General features: G+C 42.6%; 1 protein-coding gene across 2 annotated transcripts in view; it reads right to left on the bottom strand.

The window, feature by feature from the left end:
* Positions 1 to 25,603, bottom strand: part of COL17A1 (collagen type XVII alpha 1 chain) — a 62,765-nt gene that overhangs the window by 26,154 nt on the left and 11,008 nt on the right. Inside the window, exons 2-12 of one of the 2 annotated variants that reach the window (XM_027647773.1) lie at positions 9,950 to 10,015; positions 9,199 to 9,243; positions 8,257 to 8,355; positions 6,646 to 6,783; positions 6,264 to 6,311; positions 5,299 to 5,334; positions 3,651 to 3,698; positions 3,088 to 3,231; positions 2,119 to 2,262; positions 1,311 to 1,382; positions 309 to 380 (exon numbers count right to left, since the gene is read on the bottom strand). In XM_027647773.1, coding sequence (XP_027503574.1) covers positions 309 to 380; positions 1,311 to 1,382; positions 2,119 to 2,262; positions 3,088 to 3,231; positions 3,651 to 3,698; positions 5,299 to 5,334; positions 6,264 to 6,311; positions 6,646 to 6,783; positions 8,257 to 8,355; positions 9,199 to 9,243; positions 9,950 to 10,004 — 901 coding nt within the window. In that variant the 5' untranslated portion in view covers positions 10,005 to 10,015. Of the gene's footprint in view, positions 1 to 296; positions 381 to 1,310; positions 1,383 to 2,118; positions 2,263 to 3,087; positions 3,232 to 3,650; positions 3,699 to 5,298; positions 5,335 to 6,263; positions 6,312 to 6,645; positions 6,784 to 8,256; positions 8,356 to 9,198; positions 9,244 to 9,949; positions 10,016 to 25,603 lie in introns of both variants that reach the window. The other variant, XM_027647772.1, reaches the window with a different exon arrangement.

Genomic DNA, 25,603 nt, shown 5'->3' on the forward strand with positions numbered 1-25,603 from the left:
TCAAGGGATCTACACACACCAACCTTGGGCTGCAAACCATTTCAACAATCTTTTCTCATTCAGCATACCTAGGACAACTCAAACAATCAAGGGCTTCCCCAGCCAGCAAATCTCTAGTGCATAGGCACTGGGAGCTGTTCCTGCACACGCAAATCAGAGGAAACACTGCTCAAAATCCCTTCATATCGCACCAAGAAGATGGTAATGAGGGATCTTCTGTCAATAAGAACTTTCTAGTCACTACAGAAAAGGTGGGAGAAGGCAGCACACATTGGTGGCCCTTTCTCCAGGCTTACTTTGTTTCTGACCTGCAGAGGCTGCAGTAGCATTCTGGGTCACGGCTGAAGAGCTTGGGGACAGGTTGTTTTGAACTCCAAACACTACAAAGAAAAACATTGCAATGGTAATTATAGGAATCCTGTAGCACACGTGGTATTCTGGCTAAAACCAAACCAAACCCAGGGATAATAATGACCTCTCCCAACAAATTTCACCAGCTGTTTGGAGGCATCACAGGCCTGACCATTTCTTCCTTAGATCATGTTGTTGTATTGATATTGTTGGTCCAGGACAGTAATGGTGACCATTTTAAAACATTATCTTGAGTTATATTACAAGGCTATTCTCATGGCTGCACAGACATTTTTGCAGGTTGGGCAGTTGGGAAAAAGGAAAATCCAGCAAACTGGCTTGGACTGACTAAGGGGAATTTAAGGAGATACCTGCACACTGTATGTGTCAAACTACTGCCCAGAGAGAAGCAAACAGCTTGGAAGGTAGCCCCTTTGGTGTCAGAATCACTGTATAAACTGCTCTTGTACACCCTGCTCATCATGCTGTCAGAGACCCTGCATGATGGCACTGTGCAGTGCAGACATAGCATGTGTGACTTTGAAAGGCAGAAACGTGGTTTAGTGACACTGAAGAGAGTCTGCCAGAAGCCATGAACCAGGTGAAGCAAAGGGAAATTACAGGGAAAACTGACAGAGAAGCAGTGGCCCTTTATGGACTAGGACATAAGAGTTTGTTTTTTAAAGCATTGCCCTGAGTTGTTCTAGGGAAGAAACAGGCTGCCCTAACAAGTGTCTTTCAAAAGACAAACGATTCTCCTTGGAAAATCTCTACTTTTCCCCACCTCCCAGACAAAAATAGACAGGAGCTAACAGCAACTAGACTGGGTGTGCAGACAAGCTGCTGACACTGAGATGAGGAACAGGAGAGAAAGTGGGATACAGGCATCATTTCACTGCACATGTCTGCCAGAAATGTGTTGCTGTAAAAGTTTGAAGAGAAGAAAAGAAAAATCTGACCTGTAGAGGAAGAGCTCAGGCCTGCATTCAGAGTATGATTGCTGGGAGCCAGGTTATTTGGAACACCAAAAACTGTAAAAAGAGGAAGTGAATTGTTATTACTTCTCTGAAATAAGAAATCCAGTACCCAAAGGTCAGTGGCACAGTCACAGAAATTAAGATTCAACTTGGAAATGCAATTACTGAAAATTCATAATAATTACACACAGGAAAAATCTTGAAAAAGTATGACAACAAACCACCATTTTACTGAACTGACAAATGGGAAAAACTCTTACCTCAAACAAGTTGCAATCATGTTACAGTGAGAGAAAAGAAAACTTTTAATAGTATGCCATGATAAAGGTTTGTGTGGTTTTTCTCCAGAGATGGGAAATGAAGCATTTAGAAGTGGTTCTTACCAGGTATAAGCACACTTGACTCTTACTTATAACATTTTTAGTGTATGAGTCACTCTTACAATGGGCCAGGTAATCCAATTTAATTAGAGTCTGAAACTAATTTTTAAGGGGAATGTGAGCTTGACCTCATTGATAAAACTATCATCAAAGTTGAGCAACAGTCAGACAGTCAGGACAATAGATCCTCACAAAGAAGGATTTTCAGATACAGTCAGTGTAAAAGCAGAGAGCACCAAATTACAAAAAAAATCAGAAAAAAATCAAGCATATCCCTTGCCATCTCGATTCTTCCATCATTTTAGTTCTTGCAGTGCAAAAAAAAAAAAAAACACCACTGTTTTTGACCCAGTTTCAGGGTAGAGTTACATCCTTCAAACCTAGGCAGTCCAGGTTGGGATCATCCATACCTGATCCTGTGGAGTGAGACATGGCATTGATCAAGGAGGAGCTGTTATGGTATCCACCAAGGGAAGACCCAGCAGGCAGAGTGGAGGACCACATGTATGAAGGGAGGGCAGTATTCAGTATGGTTGTGTCATATGTCCCTGACACTGTAAACAAACAAACAAACAGAAGTGTTTTCAATGAGACCAGGCTTGTGGATTAGCATGCACTGCAGATTTATATGGCAAACAATTTCATCTGCCTTAAATTTTAATCACCCTCATGGAATCAACACAAAGACTCCAAGTTAATGTGGTGTAACTGACCTCAAATGTCAGCTGATTACAGCCCACCCAAATTTTAACCAATGGAATAATGACTGACCTGGTAGCATGATAATTCACCTTCCACTAGGCCAGGTTGCTCAAAGCTTCATCCAACCTGGCCTTGAACACTGGGACATCCACAACTTCTCTAGGCAACCTGTGCTACTGCCTCACCAATCTCACAGTAAAGAATTTCTTCCTAACATCTAAGCTGAACCTACTCGCTTTCAGTTTGAAGCCATTCCCCCTTGTTCTGACAGTACAGTTCCTAATGAGTTATTATCAAGTGGTGTTGCCAGTAAATCCAACACTCACTGAAATTTTGTCTTCATTGCTATCTCCGTCTTGCTTGGAGATAAGAGATCAAATCACTCTCAGATATATTCACTTAGAGCTCTTATCTCTGCCAGAAATACCTCTGAATTAAACCTGGTGGCGGCAGGAATGGGCTCATACTTATGGAACTTAAGACTAGTCACTAGAAAGCTACCCTATCTTGTTATGGCAACATCTGGACAGTCTTTCAGCATTCTGACCCTTTTCCTGTATTGTCGCCTCTGTCTGGAACAGAGATCATGTATTCTTACCTGAATGTTCTTAGTTACTGAGTATTTTTTAGGGCAAATACTCCTTGGAATTACTGCAACATCGGTAATAGCCAAGTACCTGACTGAGAGCTCTCAGTGACCATCTTTGTCTCCACCACAGCCTTTTTTGGGATCGGGAGTGTACTTGATGGTGATCGTGTGGGGCTGCAGCTGGCTGATCGACTTCCTTTCAGCAAACGCTTCACGTCATCCAACTCTGTCCCTGGCAGGAAAAGACAAGGGTCCAGAGTCACCCAAAAGCCATTGTTTCACTGATCTGTGATCCTGCTCTGGATAAATCATTCAGTGGAATTTACCTGAGTGTCTATGAAGTTGTTACTTTCTGGGGGTGCCACTTAATAACAAAGCTTCAGAGGCTCGTTTCTGGGACTAGGTACTTTTACAGCCTTGCTTCTGGGACTAAGTAAAATTACATCTTTGCAAGACCACCACCCAGCCCACAGCATGCTTCCTTGTTCAGAGAGGGGAGAAAAATTAATGTTCTTGACAGGAAAAAGAGAATGACATGCTGCTATCTGTCATCATGAAGACTGGGTTCCAGAGACACTGCAGACATACCCCTAGCAGCAACATCCTCTATCTTATCCCTGATACCCCTGGAATAAAAGCCATGGCACTTACATCTGCCAGAGGGAGATGCACTCTGCAGCCGGACTCGTATTTCACTCTCTGGGAAGATAAAGAGCAGATCATGAATATGGAGTGAGATACATTTGTGCCCTGGGCTGGAATGAATCTTCAGGCTGAAATGAATGCCTTCTTTCTTGCTGTTTATGATCCATCTCGCTGTCTTGCTGCTTGATCTGAGCACTGCTCATGGCCCATGTGAACTGGCTGTAAATTGTTTTGGGTGACTTTTTGTTTTGGGGTCACAGTTTGTTACTTAAAATTCCAGGGAGCTGTATTTTACTCATTGAGGGCCTCTGTTGAAGTCAATACTGCTGTTACCACCAGACATACTGAAGGCTTAATTATGCAGTCCTCAATCACACTGATATCCCCACTCAGCATAAATACTATTTTTATTGTCCTCCTGAAGAAAAAACTATAGAGCCAAAAGAAGCTTATTAAATACACAAATTCCCTATTACTTCTTGGGTAAAATTCACACTGCCATCTCTGCAACGTGCTGTATGGTTTAGTCTCTTATCATGTGCTGATTTCTTTTTTGGCTCACTGAATGCAACCAGGCCAGTTTTAAGCCAACATTATCACCAGGTACTCAACATTATTACTGACCTTTTCTGTCCAGCACAAAAGACTACAAAGTTAATGTGATTTGGTTGGGGCAACCCTTTAAGCTTGCTTCCCACAAGCAAAGTAGCCAGCCAGGACATGTGATACATGCTTCTCAAGATGAAATCTGACAGTGCATGCACTATAAAAGAAACACTATCTTGGCATTCATGGGGAGAAGCTGATGGATTAGAATTATTTTCTGAAGTAATATGAGAAGCTGGACCTGATTCTCTGGTGTCTGCTCTATTATGTATGGCCTAGTTCTGATGGGAGCTCAGGTATGTAGTGTGCTAGAGGAGACTGTGACAATCTGAGGCAGAATAATTGGGAAATGTGACACTCTGCAGGAGCAGTGTGCAAGAGTATACTTTGATTTATATCCACTGCTAAAATTAACTTGGATAAAGTAACATTATAATTTCCTCTTCAACCAACTGGGAACAGATATTATACTCTTACAAACTAATATAATCCTTCTTTCCCCAACACTGTTAATAAATTATTAGAAGAACTGAATGATTTAAACAATGTAGAGCTTTACAGTGAGCTGCCTACAAGACCACAGCAACTCCCCAATTTCCTCCCCATCTCCTTACCAGCAGCATGATATCATTTCAGGGTATGGCTTTATGGTTTGCAAGACAGATCACAGTGGGAGAAACATGAATGCAATTACTGTAAATATGTCAGAGGCAGGTCCCAGAGTATGGATGGACTAAGTTTATTGTAGTGAACAGACAAGATGGAAGACTATGTCCTATGCCCTCAGATGTCCAGGTTTCCAAGTAGATCCTCCTTTCTGACACACTCCAAACCACCATGACCTTCAATAGGGTCAATTTTCAAACCAGGCTCATTTAAACAACTGCTTACAGATAAATGGCTCACATCTGCAGTGGTGTAAATTCACGTACCTCGTCTGACTGCTCTACATGGACTGATAGATTCCAGCTAAAGAATGGGTCCATTTAACACACCTGAATTACACTGAAGAAAAAAAGAAGCTTTCTCAAAGAACAGTATCACTCACCTCGACTTTGGCTTCTCCCTCTGGTGGAGGTAGATGCTGTGAACAGCAATGAGAAAAAAGCAGTGTTAGTCTTTACTGCTTGTGACATCTCTGGAAGGAGACACACCAATCTTGCTCAGAGTGCTCAGATTCAGACAGTAACTTTTCTTGGGGCACAGCTGGGGCAATTGAACTCTTAGAGTCTTTACCAGGTTCCCTTTAGACCATAAGATACCTTGAAGAATCAGTAGCACCTTTAGCATTTCTGGACCAGCTGCTGTTTCTTTTTCCACACAGATGTTGTTCATAGATGGTGATCTCTCATTTCAAATAGAAAAAAGGAATCTAATAGGCCTGTTTACCCCACTGACCAACACTGCATGCTGTGAGACCCTGCTTCCTCTCTGAGCCAGAAAGATGGCCTGATCATAATATTTCACTGTCTTCACTGAGTAAAATCAGCAGCTCAGACTTTGGACAGGGCAAGCTCATAGCTGCTGCCAATGTTCAGTGTAACTGTATGATTTGATAGCCCGTTCATATTTCCATATATTATACTCGCTGAACTCTAGAAAAGAGCAACTGGAAGAGCATATCCAGCAATGGCTCAAAATCCTAAGAGTCTGTTCTTGCAGCTCTTCACCCAGTTTGGTAGGGGGTGGGGATGGAGGGAATGCTATGAAGTATCCCATGACTATGTTTTCCTGTCCATGTCCTATGTCATATGGGGAGCATCACAAAAGCAGTTGAGAGTAGCAGACACACAGTATGCACCCTCCATTTGAATATGTCAGCTACAGACCTGGCTGTCAGCTGTTAATGTAAGTCCCAAATAACTCCTCTGAAGTCACAGAGCTGTGCTGACTGCCCAGTACAGAGACAGCACAGGTACAGCAAGTCCCAGCAATGTGCAAAAAGCCTTCGTAGTCACCAACTCACATGACCTTGCCACAACATTCAGAGGAACAGCTCTCAAAAGAACATACCAAAATCTTTTCTGGGAAACTCAGGAGAAGAGTTGGCACTGGAGCTCCCTGCAAAGAACAGAAATGTGTTAATTAATACTTTGCACAAGATCATTAAAAGCTTTCATAACATGTCTTCCTGGCAACTGTCTAACCCCAGTGGGCAGCAAACATTTCCATTTTAAAAAAAGAGCTATTCAGGATCACATGAAAGAGCTGCTAATGTCTTTCAACAATATATACCACAACTCCTTTTAGGAATGAGCATTACTAAAAACAGGACTTAATAATTACAATGTGTCCATGCTGGCTTATTTCCCAGCAAACCCATGAGATTCCTGTGCTGTTGGGGATAATTCTGCATTAATGTGCCCTCAGAGTGCAGTGGCGTGTTCTGTGGTACCTTCATAAGTTGCATGGCGGTTGACATAGGTTTTCCTTTCAAATGTCGAGCCAGGTGATTTGGTGAGAGTAGAGCTGGGAGACTGGGCTTGTCTGTAGCCAGAGGATGATGATGTTGAATTCAATCTACCACTTCCACCTACAGTTAAAACAACATGCCCTCAGTAAGATAAGTCACAGCTGTGACTGTGACTGATAAGCCCTTGGCTCTACACACTGGATGCCCTGAGTCTCTGAGCTGGACAGATTTGCATTGGGACCTCACAACTAGAGATGGACAAGAACAACCCCCAGCCATTCAGTGCAGAGAGGAGTGTTGGTTATCTCTGTGGTTTCAAAACAAATCTTACCAGTGATATACACAACAGCAGGTTTTGGCCTAGGGGGATGAGTGAGCCATCTCCCTTGAGCACGAACAAATCTAGCTCTGAATGGTGCTAGGTTTTGGTTTGGATATAGATCCATCTGTAAACTCAAGCGGAACATGACACAGGTTACAAAAACTGGGAGACTGTTAAGCCAAACTCAAAGTGCTGAAGGATGCAGTTCACGAGATAAGGGAAAGCAGAGATGAGTCCACTTCCCTTCCAAAACAACTATCCACACTTGCATTTAGACATGCCTTAGTTGGCCTATTTTCTGGAAGAGTGATTGAGGTGTGCATCAGGCCCAAGGCAGCCTGGAGGTGATTAGTAGCTGTTACGTTTAGACAGAGGAAAGAGTTTCCCTCCTAATTCACATCAGTGCTATGGAGAAAGAACTGAGCAGCCATAACTGTGTTCATACTCTTGTATGAAATCTAATGCTGGAGTATGATCAGAGTGCAGCAAAAAGGGAGCCCTGTAATAAGGGGCAACCTATCCACGCTGATCAGCAGGACCAGACTGGACATTGTTTACCCACTCCTACAATAAGAGTGTATCCAACAGTGTTTTCTTGCCAACTTTCCCCTCTAAAAGGACTTGTTTTGTTCTGTAATGGGAGACAGAGAGATGAGTCAGATACCTGGCTAGGAACCTTATTATTTAGAAACTTTTGCTATGACAATCTAACAGCTGGGCAAAGAATGCTGTCAGAGAAGAACTCTGTTTTTAAGGAGTAGGCAGCACATAATGATTTAGCACGTCTAGAAAATCTGGCAGACTGTACAAAGTGCTAAAGCCATGGACACACAAACACAAGAAAACCTTTTCTAGGAAATTCTTTAATAATATTCTACCCTCAGCAAGACCAATAAAAAGATTAATCAAAATTGTCTTTAGAACAGAAATGATCAGAAAGATTGTGATTTGCAAAAAAAAGTAAGAAGGAAAATTCAATTTCTGAATGACTTCTTAGAAACAGTGGGAATGGCATTTTTTGTTGTTGTTCTCCTGAAATCAGATTTTTCTCTGTGGAAAATGGGAATTTTGTCCTTTACTCACCCATCCTCAAACCCAGCTTTAGGGAAGTAATACCTCTGCTTTGAGTATGTGTTTGCCACTTCTACTTTCACAAACCTTGTTTTCCTTACCTCTGGCTCATCCCACTTCCCTGCTCTGCATATCTCCTCAGCCCATTTATGCTGTCTTTGCCCTCTGTTTCCTCACTGTGCAATGATTTCATTCCTTACTTGAGGTCACGTAGCTGCTGCCATGGGTGTAAGACCTCTTTTCTACTCCGCTCCCTCCAGTGTGGGATGATGTTTTGAGCCCACTGCTGCTCCCTCCTTCTGAAAGAGATGAGCACAAAATGAGACATTCTCTCAAGGCAGAAGATAAGAATAGCAAAGACACTGCAAGACAAGTCAGGAGGGACCCAAAGCTGTCCACACACTCAATTACAAGTACAGCTTCATGTCTGGTGAGAGATCAGAGCTGCAGGGAAGTGTCTTGGCAGAGCAGACAAGCATTCCCACTCCATACCCAGTGGAGTGGGAAAAGCAAAAAAAAAAACCTTTGTAAAGTTTTGCTCCCTACACAGACTGAAGGATACTTCTGTTAACCCTCACCATAAATGGGATGATAGTGCAATTCCTTTCCAAATCAGCTGCAGCAAGCTAATAAAGAATATGGTGGGATAAAGAGTATGGAGGATTCTTCCCTACTTGGTACTTGTACTTCCCTACAGAGGTAGAAATGACCTGTGACCTCTGATATTACCCAAAAAGATTCACTCACTGTTGTCAACTGGGTAAGATGACAGGAGAATAATACACTGCAACCCCAGCAGAGGAGGCTGCAGACCCATCACTTTTGATTCTTGTTCCCAAAATACAGTCACCATTGGAGGCTCTATATCTGGACTTAAATCCATAGAGAGTCTGGTCTACCAGTCTTAGTGGAGCATGTGGCTTTGCTCCCAGACAGCTCCCCCCATACTCTTCCTTCTCCACAGTAACCAGTATTTTGGGAAAGGCTTTCCTGAAAATTGCTTTTCTTTGAGTGCAAATCTTTATGCACTGAGACCTGCTGCATCCAGGGATTTATGGAAATAATGGATATAATGCAGACAAATAGCATGGAGAGGCACAGAACACTGAGCAGAAGTAATGCAATGACTGAAAATTACTTACTGGGTGGCAAGGACGTCAATCTTGTGGTTACAGTCTCTGTAATAACTGAGAGAAGAAAAGGGTGCAGATGTAATGGTATGTTAATATAGCCAAACTAGATCAATGTTCTACCTATTTGCCATGCAGGAGCAAGACTCAGTCAAAGAAGATCAACTCATTTAAATAAAAGTCCCTTAAGACCACACTGCCTGGGGACTGTGGTTGCATTAGCACACAATGCTGTGTTTCTTTGCAGATCCTTCTATCTCTAAGAACATCACTGTCATGAAAAATTTTTGTCTTTACAAGATCCCTGTAAAACATGGAACTATTATTACTTCTGGGCACTTCTGAACCACAGCCATGGCTGTAACCACAAAGCCCATGATCAGACCCCTTACTAGCTTCCTACTAGTTAATTCCCATACAACCAGCAGGAAATTAGCCTCTGTTTTACACAAAGCCCCAAAGAGATATCTAAAGAACATGTTATAGGCTACACAGGGCATTGATATCACAGGTAGAAGCAGCATCCAAATGTCCACATTACTGGCTAGAAATGCTACCACAGGGCAATCATCTGGTTAAACAATCGGGCTGTGACACACATCTTGGCCCATTCTATTCCTTATTCTGACTTCAGCAGGGAGACCAGAGTCAGAAGCAGAATTTAGTTCTAGTCCTCTCATCATCATTCAACCCCTTACAAAACTGGCCATCCACTTCTGGGGTTTCTGGGCTGTGATATAAAAATAAAAAATCTTCTCCTTACGTCTTTCAGTAACTTCTGATCCATCTTGCCTTGTTTTCTTTGTTACAGAATCCATATCATTGCCACCTGCGAGGAAAACAGAGAGACTGCACTCAAAGCTCTGTGAATAGTAGGAAATGACAACGGGTCCCCACGGGTCCCACTTGCTTTCTTCAGCTGGAGACTAGACTGCTTGGAAGACATCTGTGCCAGGGAGTTTACAGTGCCCTTCCAGAGCCATATGACTATTACTAATAGACCAGCACCTACAACACTGAATACTGAAACACCAGGAGGGATTGTAGAGCCAACAGGCTTTACAATTGCCAGGTGAGACAGAGGCAATTGAAGCAAAACCACTCAGTGATTGAGTTTAGACCTGGATTTATATCCAGACTTCGTGGCACTACATTTTGGTCTCCAGCTGTGCCCCTATAAAGGTTTGATGAAAACCACAGGATTCAAACACTACTTCCACACATCTGCTCTGAGCAGGACTCAACAGTACAGGATTAGTTTTCAACAGTGCAGGCAGTTGCAGCAGTAAGTTACCTGCACTCTGCCAGTACTGTCAGAGAAACGTAGGCAGAGATACTGTTGATCTGTCAACAGCAATACTGCATTCTCATGGTACTTTGATCCTAAAGCCACAGCACTGATTGGACCTACCTTTAAACTAGCTATTTTTGGCAGCAATGAACTTGGGTAGGAAGTGCTTTATCTTGCTTTACAGGCAGAGCAGCAACAGTTTGGGGACCCTGTCTGTGGCTTTACGATCTGATCTAATTTAATGCCAGCTCAGGTCAGTCTACAAAGTGTTGGAATCAATGCTGTGAATGCTGTGTACACTCTTTTTCATGAGTTGGACCCTTTTCTAGTCAAAATGATAATCTCTAGTAGAGGTATGACTGTCTGCCAAGGCAGAAATACCACAAGAAAACGTGACTGTGGAAAAGAAACATCATCTAGAAGAGAAAACACTTCTGTCAGAAGGAACCACACAATTGCTCACTCCTAGTCTCTCTAAGATAACATTTCATCTTGTGCAGCCACAAACCATGAGAAGAGATTTTAATTTACACACAAACTCGCAATAGGGTAAAACCCTTCACTGCATTTGAAGTCTCCCCTTTAAAGGTCTAGTTGTAGCAAAACCTACACACTTAAAAGGCTGAGTCTAAAAAAAAAAAGCTTTGGGTGAAATTCCTTCCAAGTTTTAAAGCTCATCTTGAGGCAGAACCCAAGACTGTGCCCCCCAGTACAGCTACCATTTGAGTTTGATCCTCATGATTCCACTTAAGTCTTCTGGAAAGTGTAGCCCCCCTTGATGTTACGCTTGTACTGCCCAGGTATAAATAATGACACAAGGCAGGATGCAGCAGAGAATCTGCAGGAATATCTGATATTTAGATTCAATTTTGTCTTTGACAACAACTGCTATTCCCAGAGCTGGACAGGAAGGCACACTGCCAGCCAAGACAGTTTAGCCTCCTATGACAAACTCAGCTGAACTTTGCAGAGAACAACACAGTGCCCAGAGCCCTCACTCTGTACTGCTGACCCTGAGCTTGTCTAAACCCCCCTGTAAATGGAGTTCCTGAGGACACACCCTTACACAACCTTGGCGGCAGCGGGATGCTGCTTAATCCTCACAGTGCTTGCTAACACTGTGGACTTCCAGGAGATGATCCAGGGGGTTGATTCCAAGGCATATACAAGACTGCAACTATATGCATTAGGAGAGTTTCTCCTCCAGCAGGATGACAGTTTCCTGCAAGGTAAGGGTTCCTCCAAGGAAAGGCAATATCTTGGCTACTCTTCCTTTCTACATCAACACTGGAAGCATCTTTCAAGCCCTCTCCATAAAAACAGATGCTGGAAGCTTTTATCTAGATTTCAGCACTGTTGGCTTTGTCAGTGTTTTTGGCAAGGAACACAGTTTTGTATTTGGAAACTGCTTTGCACGGCTTTGTAGCCCCAGAACTCCACTTCCTCTCTGCTACTGGGAGATGTTGTTGGTCATGGATGCTGGAAGAGGCCAGCATCACCATGTAGTGAATGCATCTTCTGCATTATTACCTTCTCTTGAGAGAGGGGAATATCTTGCTGTGATAGCAATTAAAAAAAATTACAAGAGGTTAAAGCACATCTTTGGAGCCATGCATGTCACAGCCCGGCCCCAGCACACAGCGCACTTTGATCCATGTTGCGTGTGTGTTTGCCACATGGATGCAAAAGCCAGCCCAGGCTCCAGCAGGCTGACTGTGATGGATTTCCATTATCTGCCAGGACTGACTCATCTCACCAGCTCCTACATGGATTCACAAAGACATAGCTGTGAGCTATGTCTGTGGAAAGCAATAGCGCTGTTGAATCAGAGAAGCCAACTGCAATCATCCCTGAGCAACAAGCAGGAACTTGTGAAGTGGGATCACTCTCAAACAGGCCAGGCAACATAAGATAGGGCACCCCTATGGCCACTTCAACACAAGCTCAGTGGTTGTAGTGTGCTTGTGGCACCCACAGAAACAGGGAACTTGCAGACATTATTGGCACTAGGAAGCAGGAGAGGTCTGGCACTGCCACACTTGTGCACACTGCTTCCTCTCTGGACAGCACTGAAAGCAAGACAGCAACAGCTGCCCAGCATTGCAAGGCATGCTCAGGTACGTGCTTTCCACAAAAGCCTGACAGTGCAGGGTGCCTCCTGCATCCCCTGTGCCACTTGCCTGAGTGCAGCACACTGGTAAAGGCACTGAGCCAGGCTGAGATGGGATATTTGAACCCCTCTTATTATTTTAGAATTTAAGTATTGGGTGAAATGGTAATAAAGTTTATTATAAACATTTTTCAAAGGGTAGGTGAATAGCCACAAGGATGCATTTTAGTGGAAAATTAAAAGTAGGCATGTTTCAGATTCTTTTATCCCTCCACGTCCTCCCAGTTTTCATGTCAGAATGCTGTTGCACTCACAGCACATCCTTTTAGCTCTCTCCTCTCTCCGTTAATAGGGCTCCAGCTGTGAGACACTCCATTAGGAGAAAGAGGCACCGGCAAGTGTTGAGATTAATAATATTTAATGTCAGTGGAACCCTTTGATCATGAATACTCTGAGACTCAGTAGACGACTCCAAATGATGCCACTGACTATGTCTCCCATCATGTCAAATGTCTTTTAGGGTACCCCTTCCTCTTAACCAAGCCTTCCAGGTGTCACTATCCTGGAATTAATAAAACTGCTTAAAAATAGCCCTTTATCTCTCTTTTACGCCACAGATTAGGAATCTGATTTTCTCATTCTGCTCTAAAAGCTGTTCCTTTCGAGTTATTTTACCAAAACCAACACAATTAGAATTGAATCAACCAAACCATGCTTCTAAAATCTGCTCATTTTGTAGACTCACTGGATGATGTTAATGCCAGGGAAGCTGGTTAGGTGTCCAACCAAAGCTTGGACATGCTGTAGGAAACAAATTTTGCCCTGCCCTCAACCTCTCCTGGCTTCTTTGACACCAATATATGCTCATATCCCAGAGCACAAGCAACAAGTGCTGCCCAGACATCACTCTGCTCTGCCAGATGCCTTCTTTTCAAAAATGTGTCCTCACCATCCCTACTTAATTGAGCTACTCAAAGAGAAAGGGGCCAAAGCAAGGCCATTCTGACCTGCACAACTTCTTGGCTCTGGCACAGAAAGGAAGACAAACAACCCAGTATTAATCAAAAAAGTGTTTGCACAACAGGAAAGTGCTGCTGTCACCATTTCACAGATGAAGCAGCTACTCGCAGAAGGACAAGTAACTTTCCCAAAGTCACTCTACAAGTCAGTCTGAAGACAGGAAAGGAAGACAAGTCTTTCACTTTATGCCACTATGTTCAAATTGCTAGACCTGCTGTAGGAAGGATTCAAACTGATTCTAAAATCAGACTTATCTCACTTAATTGTGACAAAACCACCTTACAGTGCTTCATAATCTTCTATGACAAAAATATGGCACAAAGTCCATAGTAAATGACTCACTGCTGATAAATAAACCCACCTGTTTGAGACAAAGCAAAGTTTGTCCAAGGCAACACAAGACTTCAGTCAAAAGCTGTTTACTTACTTAATATTACACCCTGCACCCACCATCTGAAGCTCAAATTTACAATCATTACTCTTCCAGCACATTCCAGATCTGCTCAGTTTTAAAAACAGTCAACAGATGATCTGTATTCACCATGCTGGTACCCTTACGGAACAGAGAACATTCAGCTAAACTGTATCTATTTTACAGTAGTTTCACAAAATGCATTAAAAATGTACCCATAGGTTGGCTTCACATTTCTTATCTCCTATCCTTTCACCGGATACTCACTTTAAAAGAGTAGTATTCACTGACAAACAGAAAACCAAAATGACCCAGCTCTTACACAATCTTATTTTTATATTGCATTCCCCACAGAAAAAAAAGTAACACCTCCTTTATTTTGCCTTGTTCTTAAAGGAATCTGGAAGACAGAAAAAAAAGAATCCCTTTTTCTTCTTTTTTGCTGCTTTTATTAATAATGTAACTTACCTGGAGCGCTTTGGTTACTGAACTGAAAATCTGTTTTTCTCCTCAACCGCTTCCTTTCTACCAAAAATTTGCCACCTTCACTTTATATCATGTCCTTCCAAAGGTGTGTGGAATCTGAGTGATCATCCAAAAATGTTCACCTCTTCTTTATTTAACCTGGTTTATTCTCACTCTTCTTCTGCTCTTCTATTCCCGTGCTCTTTAACAAGTCCCAACAAAGGCGTGTCGTGGTTTCCTGCCTCACCCTACCCTTCCAATTATCTGACACTCACTGGAAAAAAAGATCTGCCTCCAGGAATCAAACTTTATTGAAATAAGAAAGGCTCCTACCTATTTGCTCAGGTGGATTAACTATTTAGATCCCAGACACAGGTGTGAAGGCTTAAGTCAGGGCACATGAACAGTTGTGGCAGTACTTTCTGATACATGATTTGAGATCTGTTTTGGCATTTTATAATAGGAAATTACAAGCACCTGCTGATGCCACTGAAAAGCTGGCTGCAAGCTAAGCATATTTTGCAAGCTTGCAAATACACGGGGCTGAACTATGAGCTACTACAAATTGGCTGAAAACCACTCAAGTGAGTGGTCTGAAGTGCCTTGCCAACCCTCAGATACCTGTGCTCTATTCAGAAGACAGCAACATTAATAAATAAAAATACATCAAACTGAGTAAGGAACAAAATGTCTTCCATGAATACTACCTGCAAACTTCTCACTGAATAGGAACTGAAGCAGAAGAGCAGCCATGGTGGGTCAAAGCAAAATTCCATCTAGCTCAATACCCTGTCTTCTAACCATGTCTCGTGGGAAGACCACGTGAACAGAACAAATAGATATTTTCCTGGTGTACAGAGTTAAATGCAGCAGCATTGCAGTCATTCTTTGACAGATATTTTCCATTAATATGTCCAGTTAGTTTTTGAATCTGTACATTTTAGTATGTACAGTGTCCTACAGCAAAGATTTTTAAAGCTTAACTACACCTTGTATAAAGGTTTTTCCCCCTGCTGAACATGACAGTGCCATTTGGTGCCCCATGCTTCCTTACAAGAATCAGAATCCACCTTGGCTTTTATCACCCTACACAGATTTTGACAGATTTGTTCCCCTGAAAGAACTTAACACTTCATGTGGATTTTTGCACAGATCTTTTGAGGGGTTGCAGCTGTGTGCTGTCAAGATAGTACTCTGTTGTTTTAAGTTCCATATTGAAAATTTCCAAAGGTGTGCAGGGACATGGCTGCTCTACAGCACTGCACTCCACTCCAAAGGCAGTGTTCCCTGTGTTCCTTGATGGGGATCAAGACTTCTTCAGAATTCATCAATGCATCTCCTAAATCTCAGAACTTGTAATTACATTTATCTTCAGCAGGCAGATATTTATGCAGTATAATTTCCTGCCTGCATGGAGGAAGCATCCATTACTCTGCCTTAAGAACATTAATCAAAGGAAATTCAGTTGTCTAAACAAGCTGCATGTGGCAATTAAGTCATTAAGAGGTGTAGAGCTCATCCTGGGGCTCAGCCAAACAGCACTTGGCTTAAGCCTTGACCAAAAGGATAAAAGCGGCTCTAGCTTTTTGAACTTTGTGCTCTTTGAGCACGACACATAAAAAACTGCCCTCTTATTATCAACTGCACTTTGTTCAACTCACTTGACATCTGCTTCCAGCACAATCCACAGTGTGTGCTTCAGAAACAGCCTGACTGCTCACAGACAGAAAGTGTTCAAGAAATGGCAGCACTGAATGCCCTGGGCTCTGTAAGACCCACCAGGATGAGGGAGACTTACTGGAATGGCTCACAGACTTCACTAGCAAGAGATGGGACCTCACATTTTCGGATAATGATCTCAGGACTGGAGGAATTTCCTCCCTCCTTTACCTTTGTCTACCAGTTTTCTTTATCTATGTATAAACAAAAGAGAGCCATCAAAATTTTGATAAAATGTGAAATTACAGTATTTTAATACCTGCAGTGTTGTCAGGACAAAGATACTCGTTTAATGCTTATTGAGAACAAAGTGCTCATGGAGCATCTCTTCATGAGTCATTTTGCCAGTTTCTTACTGGAAAGGAAAAGAAGGTTGAGGTGGAGTATGACAGAGAAGTGACTTAAGAGGAAACTGAAAATAAATCACATCTTGAGAAACACTGACTCCACATTTTAAGAAGATGGAGTTGAGGATGCTGCCTGCTGAAACATTATTAGTTCCCTCAGGTTCCTATGGGGCAAGTGTCAACATCAAGGACATAATTTAGAGAGGTCCTGAGCTGCTTCACCTGTTACTGAAGTCAGTGATTATCTCAGATACTCAGTCACTGCAAATCAGGTGCCAGCTGGCACAATCAATTAACTGCAGCAGACCTCACTTCAGGTCATCAGCTGCCACTTCTGCAATAACAGTGGTGTGTGCACTGGTGGTTAGAGCAGGGGAGGCACCTTGAGCTTCTCTTGGAGGTAACAATCACCATCGTTCCATCCCCCATTTGTCCTGCTCAATTTTGCTTGTAGAAGGTGAAATCTGTAAAGGTGGAGCCACACTGCAGCTGGAGGTACCTGGAAATGTTTTACCAGATGCAGTTTGCTGCTTTCCCTGCTCCCAGCACACAAAGGAGCCTCGATGCCTCAGTCTGGCAGTTAGAGAGATCAAATTACAGTTGAAGGTAGCACCGTCTTCCTGGTGAAAGATGCTCCAACAGTTTACAGCACCTGATGCTAGCTCTGAAAAAGTTGAGAAACTGAGGCTCTACCCTGCACATCCACTGCTCCTGGAGGGGGGCTGTGCCACAGCACATCTGAATCACTTCCCACTCTGCAAGGGGAGCCCTAAGATAAAGGGTCTCCAGGTTAGACCAGCTTGTTCTAAGAGCTTAAGTTGTGTTCATGGTTTAGAAACAGCCAAGTTATGATAACTTGTCATCTTCAACTCAAAAGGGAGCTCTGGAGCACAGAATAAGGTGTACATTGGTCTGATAATTCTGTCGTGACTGACACATAAATTACACAACTAGTGAATCAGCCAAGAAGCTGATTGGAATAGTGCAGGCCCACACAAGGCTGGTTCGCACAGGGAAGGAGAAGCCACACCTATTTCTGTATAGCAACTGCAATTCCCTCCATGCCTTGGTTTTACACAACTGAGCCAGGCAGCCACTGAACCAACCAGAGCCTCTTGAGTCACCTCCTTGACTCAGTGCCCCAAGTCCACAAATTGTACATCACTTGGGAAACACCGTGAGTAACCTCGGGCGTGAATAAAAGCCTTGTGGGGAACTGATCATTGATTTTGGGCTGCAGGGGGGTGAGTAATGCCAGGATGAAAAAAAACATTGCTAACTCAATTTCCCAGGTCCCAAGAGACTTCAGTGATCAAGAGGTCTTGACTGTCTCTACCCACTAATGCAAAGATTGTACAGCTCAGTATTGCCTTTCCTCTCTCCTTCTGGCTTTATATAACATTCCACACAGTTTATAATATTAAGCACAGTACAAATAAGAAATAGCAATAATTATAATAAACCTATATCTGCATGTGGAGCATTATAAAACAGAGACCCTCAACAGTGCAGGACAAACTGAATTGTAGTAGCCCAGAGAGGACAGGCTGGGCTGTTCTGGTAGGGGACAGCCAACTGGGAGGAGGCTGCTGAAGACTTGGGCTTGCTGCTTTTACTGTTACCATGTAGACAGGAGGGTCTTTTCAGCAGCTGCAGACAGCTGTCTACCTCTGCTCAGAGACAAGTCTGTATAGACAGACACTCAGGCCGTGGTGCTGTCATGGTGCTCTGCAATACAACTGCCTAATAGTTACTATCAGCAGTAGCAAGCAGCTCTGTCCAAAGGCTGGGAATGGACAAGTGCATTGTCTTCTGTGTCTGGGACTGCTCCTGATGATGTAATTTTGGTGACAGACAGATCCAAACAAAACACACCTGTGACCTCTTAAAGGTCCTGTCATCCACACAGGTTTTTATGTGTATTGGTGCTTGGGCACATTTTACATCTCGGTACATGTCAGGCTGTACAGCAGGAGATGGCTGGCACAGCCAGAAGTTATCACCTCTAATGGCATCAAGGCAGGGATGTTAACAGACCTGTGTGCAAAGGTGACCTGCTGTCATCTCTCCCTTTCTCCACAGCCCATACCCCTGTCCCCATAGAAATTAGGGAGCTACTCCAGCTGTCCAGCACACCACAGCATCTGCCAGGGAACAGGGCTGTGAAGCAGATGATCCTGATCACTGCCACTCTGAGGAGCTTTGCTGTGAGTTTAAACCAAGTAATTTTCATCCATAAGACTCCTCTGCTTCCCAGTGCTGGCATGATGAATAATCCCTTTCACTTTGTCCTCTAGGTAAGAGTTGCCTGCAACACATGCTGCATACAGCAGCACAGCTATGAGCTGGACTGAGTCTCTTGTTTGATGCTGATAGGTATTGACAATCAGCCCACTGCCCAGTCTGCTTCGTCAAAGAGAACCAGTCCTTGAGTATTTAACTTATCACAGAATGCAAGTTTGATTCATAGGATCATACCCTGGCTTTTAGAAAACTACTGCCTCTTTTCAAGCTCACTCGTGACCCCTTAAAACAGTTTTAGCACCAGTGGCTTTTAGACAAAACTATGCATGCTAATCTCACACATCAAATGTTTCAGGCACGCAGGCAGCAAAGGGACACAACCAGTGCCAGATGACCTGGCTGTGGTGCTGCCAATATACACAGTGGAGAGAAGTCACAGCAAGCTGTTTACAAAAAAATGGTAATGTGAAAAAAAAAGAACAACGCCTTTCTGGCAGCCCTAAAGAAAAGATATGATTTGTGACTAGCTCACCAACACCATTATAAAAAGAAACACAGGCAGAATTGCAGTGCAACACTGCATACAGGACAAAAGCTGGAGACAATACTTATCTTGGAGATCTGCCTCAGAAAATGACGGGTTGTTGGCAAATAAGCCTGATTTCTGCCTGCAATCTTGACAGAAAATCCAAAACACATATTGGCAAAAAAATCCTGATGAAAATCTCTGCTGGGCTCAACTACAGCTCACAGCAACTCACCTCCTATACAGAGAGGGATTCTCATTAGCAGGATGGGAAATGCAGGGGAGGGTGCCTGAAGGGTCCCTGAGAGCAGTTTTCTCCTGCTCTCCCCTTTTCCAGCCCTACACATTCCTGCCCTGCAAGTCCTTTTCCCTGCTAAGTTTCAAAGGGTCATTTTTGGATCAAGGATTATTTCACAATCCAGAGAGGATTTTCAGGAACCTTTAGGAACAGAAGTGCCACTGACGCTGCTGTGTCACTTAGATGAGTTTGTGCATAGAACAAGAACATCTTCTATAAGTACCTGGGCACTCAGAATGAAAATAAACACAAGATTGTGCATCTCATACCCAGTCCAAGGAACCTGGCCAAGCACTGGAGATCACTGCTGGGGAATAAGAGAAGAAAGCACCAGACCTGTTGCTGCAACCAAGCTGAACTGCAACCAAGTCTATACTGTTTGTGGTACATCTGTACCCCATCCTCAACCTCACTAGCCTTATCTCAGTCAGGATCTAAATTTGCTTCCAAAACAGATTCCTTCATGATCCACATTGTTTACACACAAGATTGAGCTAAGAGAGAGCATTAGCCTGAGCTCCAGAGCAGCTTGGGGGCAGGCTCAGAGCACAAGAAGAGCCCAACACTCTTTGCTCAAGCAGTCCAGTTTGATACAGCATGCACAGTTAAATACAAGCAGGTGTCACCAGTTTTCACATATCCCAAAAGGTTTAGTAGCCATCCTTAGGTTTTCTAACCAGTATGCAAGGAATTTTGCAGTGCATTTTCTCCAGAACTTGGCTTGTCCTAAATGCTGCACCAATACAATGAACTCAGACTACCAGTTTCCTGGACCAAGACAAAACTGAGTGCGTGGAGCAAAAGTCAGTGACTTCATGGATGTGGCAGGTTTATACTGAGTACTCTTGATGTGGTGCTTGCACTCTACACAGACCCTCTATGGCCTGTCCAGGTGCAAGAGGAAAGGAGTGTGGGAGCCTGAGAGTGTGGAGTGGCACGTGCAGCTTCTCAGACAGCAGGGCTCCCAGTTCTGGGCAGGGGATCCCCAGCACTAGAAGCAAATACAATCTTCTAACAAATTTATCAAGCTCTGCAGGTCACTAAGAGAACATGCTTCAGTTTTCAGGGATTCTGATTTAGTGTGGAAGGAAATTATCACCCAAGGAAAAAGAATTGAGGGATAAGGAGATCTTAAATATGTATTCAATGTTAATTTCTCTGGTTTGTAACTCAACCATATGAGGCCCATTGGGGATGAAGTACATTTCAGCAACTGTTTTCAGCCTCAGATTTTCTGAGGAACTTGTGGTAAGTAAAAGAAGTATATTGCCAAATGATTTTCATCTACAATGGAGGGATTTTCTCCACCTTTAAAAATCTTCAGAAGTCTGCAAGCTGAAAAAAGCTGACAGCTATTGTATGTGATCAGTGAAAAGATGTCAAAGGCATGGAACATGCAGTAAAAGTATGCCATGTTTGGTATGTGTATATATATATACATATACAGACGTACATATATATACATACATCAGGTCAATCCCTTCTGCAGGGATCTTTCCTAGCACATGGAAAGTACATAGCAATTTTGGGTTCAGGATAGAGAGTAAATGATAATTCAAACTCAGCCTACTTTATTAACACAGATCTTTCCTGTGCCCACCAATGTGTCATGTCAGTCTGCCACCATGGGAAACATAAAAATTTAAAATAAATAAAAATAGGTGAATCAAGTTTTTGAGCTTTTCAGTGTTTATGTTTGCACACAACAGGGGTATTCAGTGCCTGGGTGGTGTGTCTCCCACTAAGATGTAAACACAGAAAACTATGTGTTTCTCCCAAAAATGTTTGCTTAAATAGATCACATTTTTGAACCCTCTACGGTAATGTTTCCAAGCTGTAGTCTGGCTCTAGGCAGAACTTGAAGAAAGTCACTCCTAAGTGAGACTGCTACAATCTAACCCCAGAAATGATAAGACAGTTGATTTTCCAGATATGAATGGTGGTAACACTCGGACATAGTTACAAAGTTCCACACAACACTTTTCTGGGATCCTTCCTTACAGTAAAGGGTGTGTTTGTGTGTGTGTGTGTGTGTGTGTGTGTGAAAGCACAAAACTATATTTCCACTCCTTTAGCAGGCAGGCAAAGAAAAACATTTTTAAAACACATATTTCATATACAATCATGAGGCTTGATTTTTCACTCAGTTCTGCCAGGTTTACATACCTAAGATTCAAGAACAGTAACTCACCTCTCTGAGTTTCTGTCTTTGTATTTGAACTTCCCTTAGACCAAATGATGTAGCAGATAGTGTCTGGCACTACATTAATACTGATGGGGTAAAAGCCACCCTCTAGTCTGAAGTCCATGTCAATCCAACCCTGTGATTAGACAGCCTGTCCAGTGCTGAAGGGGCCTTATGAAAATGTTTCCTTTAAAATAATAAGATTTCTGAGGAAATTGTCAAGCTTAGGTAGCAAAGCTTCTGAGGGGGAAAAAAGAGGGTTCGTACAAACATGTTAGAACAGCTCTGCTCTGCATATCCTGGGAAGTTCTGACTGTCCCCCAGGACCATGAATAATGAAGACTGAGGCCACTCAGCAAATTTCCTGAGTCAGACTTTGCATGGAAGACTGTTGAGTTTTACAAGATTTCTGTCCAGAGATGATCCTTTTTCTTTGCTAGGAAGGTACTTCATGTTATCAGGCTCTCAAGCATTTCAGGGCGGTGCTCACTTTTCACTGCCAAAGTAAACAACAGAATGAAAAGTCCCTGCTGGGCTACTAAGGTGTTCCCTCTAAGGGAACATGCTCTGCTGTGAGCCCTGTTTATTGCCACTGATCACTACGGATTTGTCATGGATTGGCATTTATCACAGCACAGATTGGATTGGTGGTATAATTAGGGATGGGCATTTCAGCTCACACCATGTTTTCGTTCTCCTGGGTGCTTCACAGCCATAAATCAATCTCCAAACATATGCTTATCTGAGTATTGCAAAACAGTTTTAAATCAAGAGGCTGTTTTCCAATAGTATAAATTCAGATTGTGCATGTTTCTGATGCATTTGTTTAGATCTGGATTAAAAACAGAAAACAAAGGAGCAATCTGGATTTTATTTTGGTTCTGAAGGTGACATACCACTTGCTATCACTGCTCGTGGCAAGAAGGTGTGTGAAACTGTTTTTATTCCTATTTCTAGTGTTATTTATTTGCTGAACTGGTCCTCAGAAAGGCTGGAATCCTTCTTGGCTGCTGTCATGCTGCACCTGCTTTTCCTGGGGCACACAGGCTCAACCTGCCGTGTGCAGGCTTGCAAAGCCCCAATTTAAATGGCACTCCTTTATTAGAGGATACATTCCACAGGCATAAAATATTATTATCCGATACACATGACTAGAAGACTGCTGATCTCCTGCAGGACTGCAAGCACAAGATGGGACATGACACTGCTGGTAAAATCGCTCTCCAGAACGCATCTCACGTGGCAGCTGGAAGCTTCCTTTGTGTTCTCAGTACTGAGGTTGGAGGCTGCCTTGGAAACCCTTCTCTCACACTGCAAAAATCACTGAATTAAAGGATGATTCAATCTCATTACATACTAACTCTCACTTCTTCAGTTGTCTCTTCTTTAGAAACATTCTCCCACATTACCAAAATTATGTCTTCAACACCTTTTTTTCTCTCTTCCCCTCTTCAGGAACTGCTAGGTATCCTCCTCAAGACAGAGATATTAACTGTCCTCTTTCTACTCCTTTCACAAGTTTTTCTCATCTTCTCTTTTTAGCAAGGAGCTATGGACATTTATTAATTCTTAAGTTCTGTGGTCCTAGGAGGGAAGCTGTTACTTCAATTTACATTAAAGCAGAGTTGTGTGAATTTTTCAAATGTAATACCTTTCCCTGGTCTACACAGTTCAACTGTGCCTTGAGCTACTCTTTAGTTACAAACTGGAACTGCTCATTTAACTTACAGTATATTGTTTCTACTCCTTGATTTAATACCTGAACCTTTAATTTACAAGTGCTACGATTTTTAGCTTTCCTGACTACTTTTTCCAAGAAAGATAGATCACCATCCCTATTGAATTCTGCTGGAAGGACATTCACTCCCTTGAGGCAGGCAAGTGCACCATCAGGTCTATACTGAGGTGATATGTTGTGCATAACATCTGCTTTGATAAGCATTTATTCATGATAAAAGTAATATTCATTTAATCAGAAATGTCAACACTGGTTACAGTATCAATTTATATATAGGCTGCTATGTACCCCTTTTTTCTAACCCACTCCCCCCAATCTCTTCAGCCCAGTAAACAACGAGAAATGAAGAACTGGATTATTGCAAATAAGAAGTAGTTTATAGCATCAATAAGCAGCTGAGTCCAGAATAGAAGACTGATACAATAGTTCTGAAGTTTTGTGGGGTTTTTGTAATGCTATTTTCAGTAAGCAAAGAAGCTGTGAACTCCAAGGCTGCTATTCTATACTGCACACTGGGCCCATGGCAAGGATGCAGAGACAATATGTGAGAGGGTAAGAAAAGTACTTCATTTTTATTGCACCTTGAATATAAAGAGAACTCTGACCAAAGTTCTTTAAAGTGATCCAGTCCAGAAGATCCATGTCATTACTGGATCCACAAAAGCTTTGATCCACAGATCTGCAAAGGCTTTTGTCCTCAACAGAGAAATGTGAGGCTCACAGTGGAAGACACTAAACAAAGCTGTGATGGATTTGGTCACTGGTGCTAAATCACTCGTGTACCACCAGTATGGAATCTTGCTCCTCCTAATTATGTGGTTTTAATCCATATAATGGAAATTTTAAGCCATATAAAAATATTTTATAAATACTAATTATTTATCTATTTCATGGTGCCTTTCATTTGTACCTTGTTTTGCCAAAATTACAGCATTTGTGAACATCCTTCTATTTTGATATGCAGCACTTCAGTAATCGTGATCAAGTTTCACATATACATCTGACACCCCAGCATAGAATTCCCGACCATACAAATGTTCCCACAGATACAGAACAACAGACCAGATCCACAGGGAACAGTCACAACACAGATGCAACACTTCTCTTCAGAAACCATCCATAAAAAAACAGATACAAGGGTTAAAATAAACCAGACCTCACACTTTCTTTTTTTGCCTTGACTTTGAGTCAGCCATGAACAGACATATGTAAAAGCTGGAAACTGGCTGGAGTTACAGAGTAGTTAGAGACACACCATTTATCAATAGTTAGAATAAGAGTAAATATTTGAGCAATATTATAGAAGTAAAAAGCCATGGCTCACAGCTCATTAACAAGTGTTTTTCAATCCTTTTTTAATGATCTCTCACTGTTCTTTAATCTAGAACTTCTTTTAGCTTGCATCTTTCTTCTCATGTGGGTTTAAAGCAGTTTTCAGCACCATTCATGGGGTTTTTTTATGCTCCTCACACCTCTCCAATTTTCTCACTTTTCATTAGAGATCATGCTTCTGCAAGCAAATCTCTAGCCAGACACACCTTTGCCATACAATCCATAAATGATATGCTAATTCCAACCAAAAACTTTGTTGAAGGATAAACAAAGGGAAGATTTGTGACCCAGAAGAGAACAGAACAGAGCAGTGCCCCATTCATATTATTTATTTCTGCTTTGTAAGAACACAGAGGTAGAATCATAGAATCAGAGAATGGTTTGGGTTGGAAGGGACCTTAAAGACCATCTAGTTCCACCCCCTGCCATGGGCAGGGACACCTTCCACTAGACCAGGTTACTCAGGGCCCTGTCCAACCTGGCCTTGAACACTTCCAGGGATGAGGCATCCACAGCTTCTGTGAGCAACCTGTGCCAGTGCCTCACCACCCTCGCAGTAAAGAATTTCTTCTTAACATCTGATCTAAATCTTCCCTCTTTCAGTTTGAAGCCATTCCCCTTTGTCCTGTCGATACATGCCCTTGCCAAAAAGTCCTCTTCAGCTTTCTTGTAGTCTCCCTGCACAATAGGGATTTTCCTGGAGTAGCTCACCATTTTTGCAAAAGGTGAG

This window comes from Corapipo altera, unplaced genomic scaffold (assembly GCF_003945725.1).
Source record: "Corapipo altera isolate COAL_440 unplaced genomic scaffold, ASM394572v1 56, whole genome shotgun sequence".
Lineage (NCBI taxonomy): Eukaryota > Metazoa > Chordata > Aves > Passeriformes > Pipridae > Corapipo > Corapipo altera.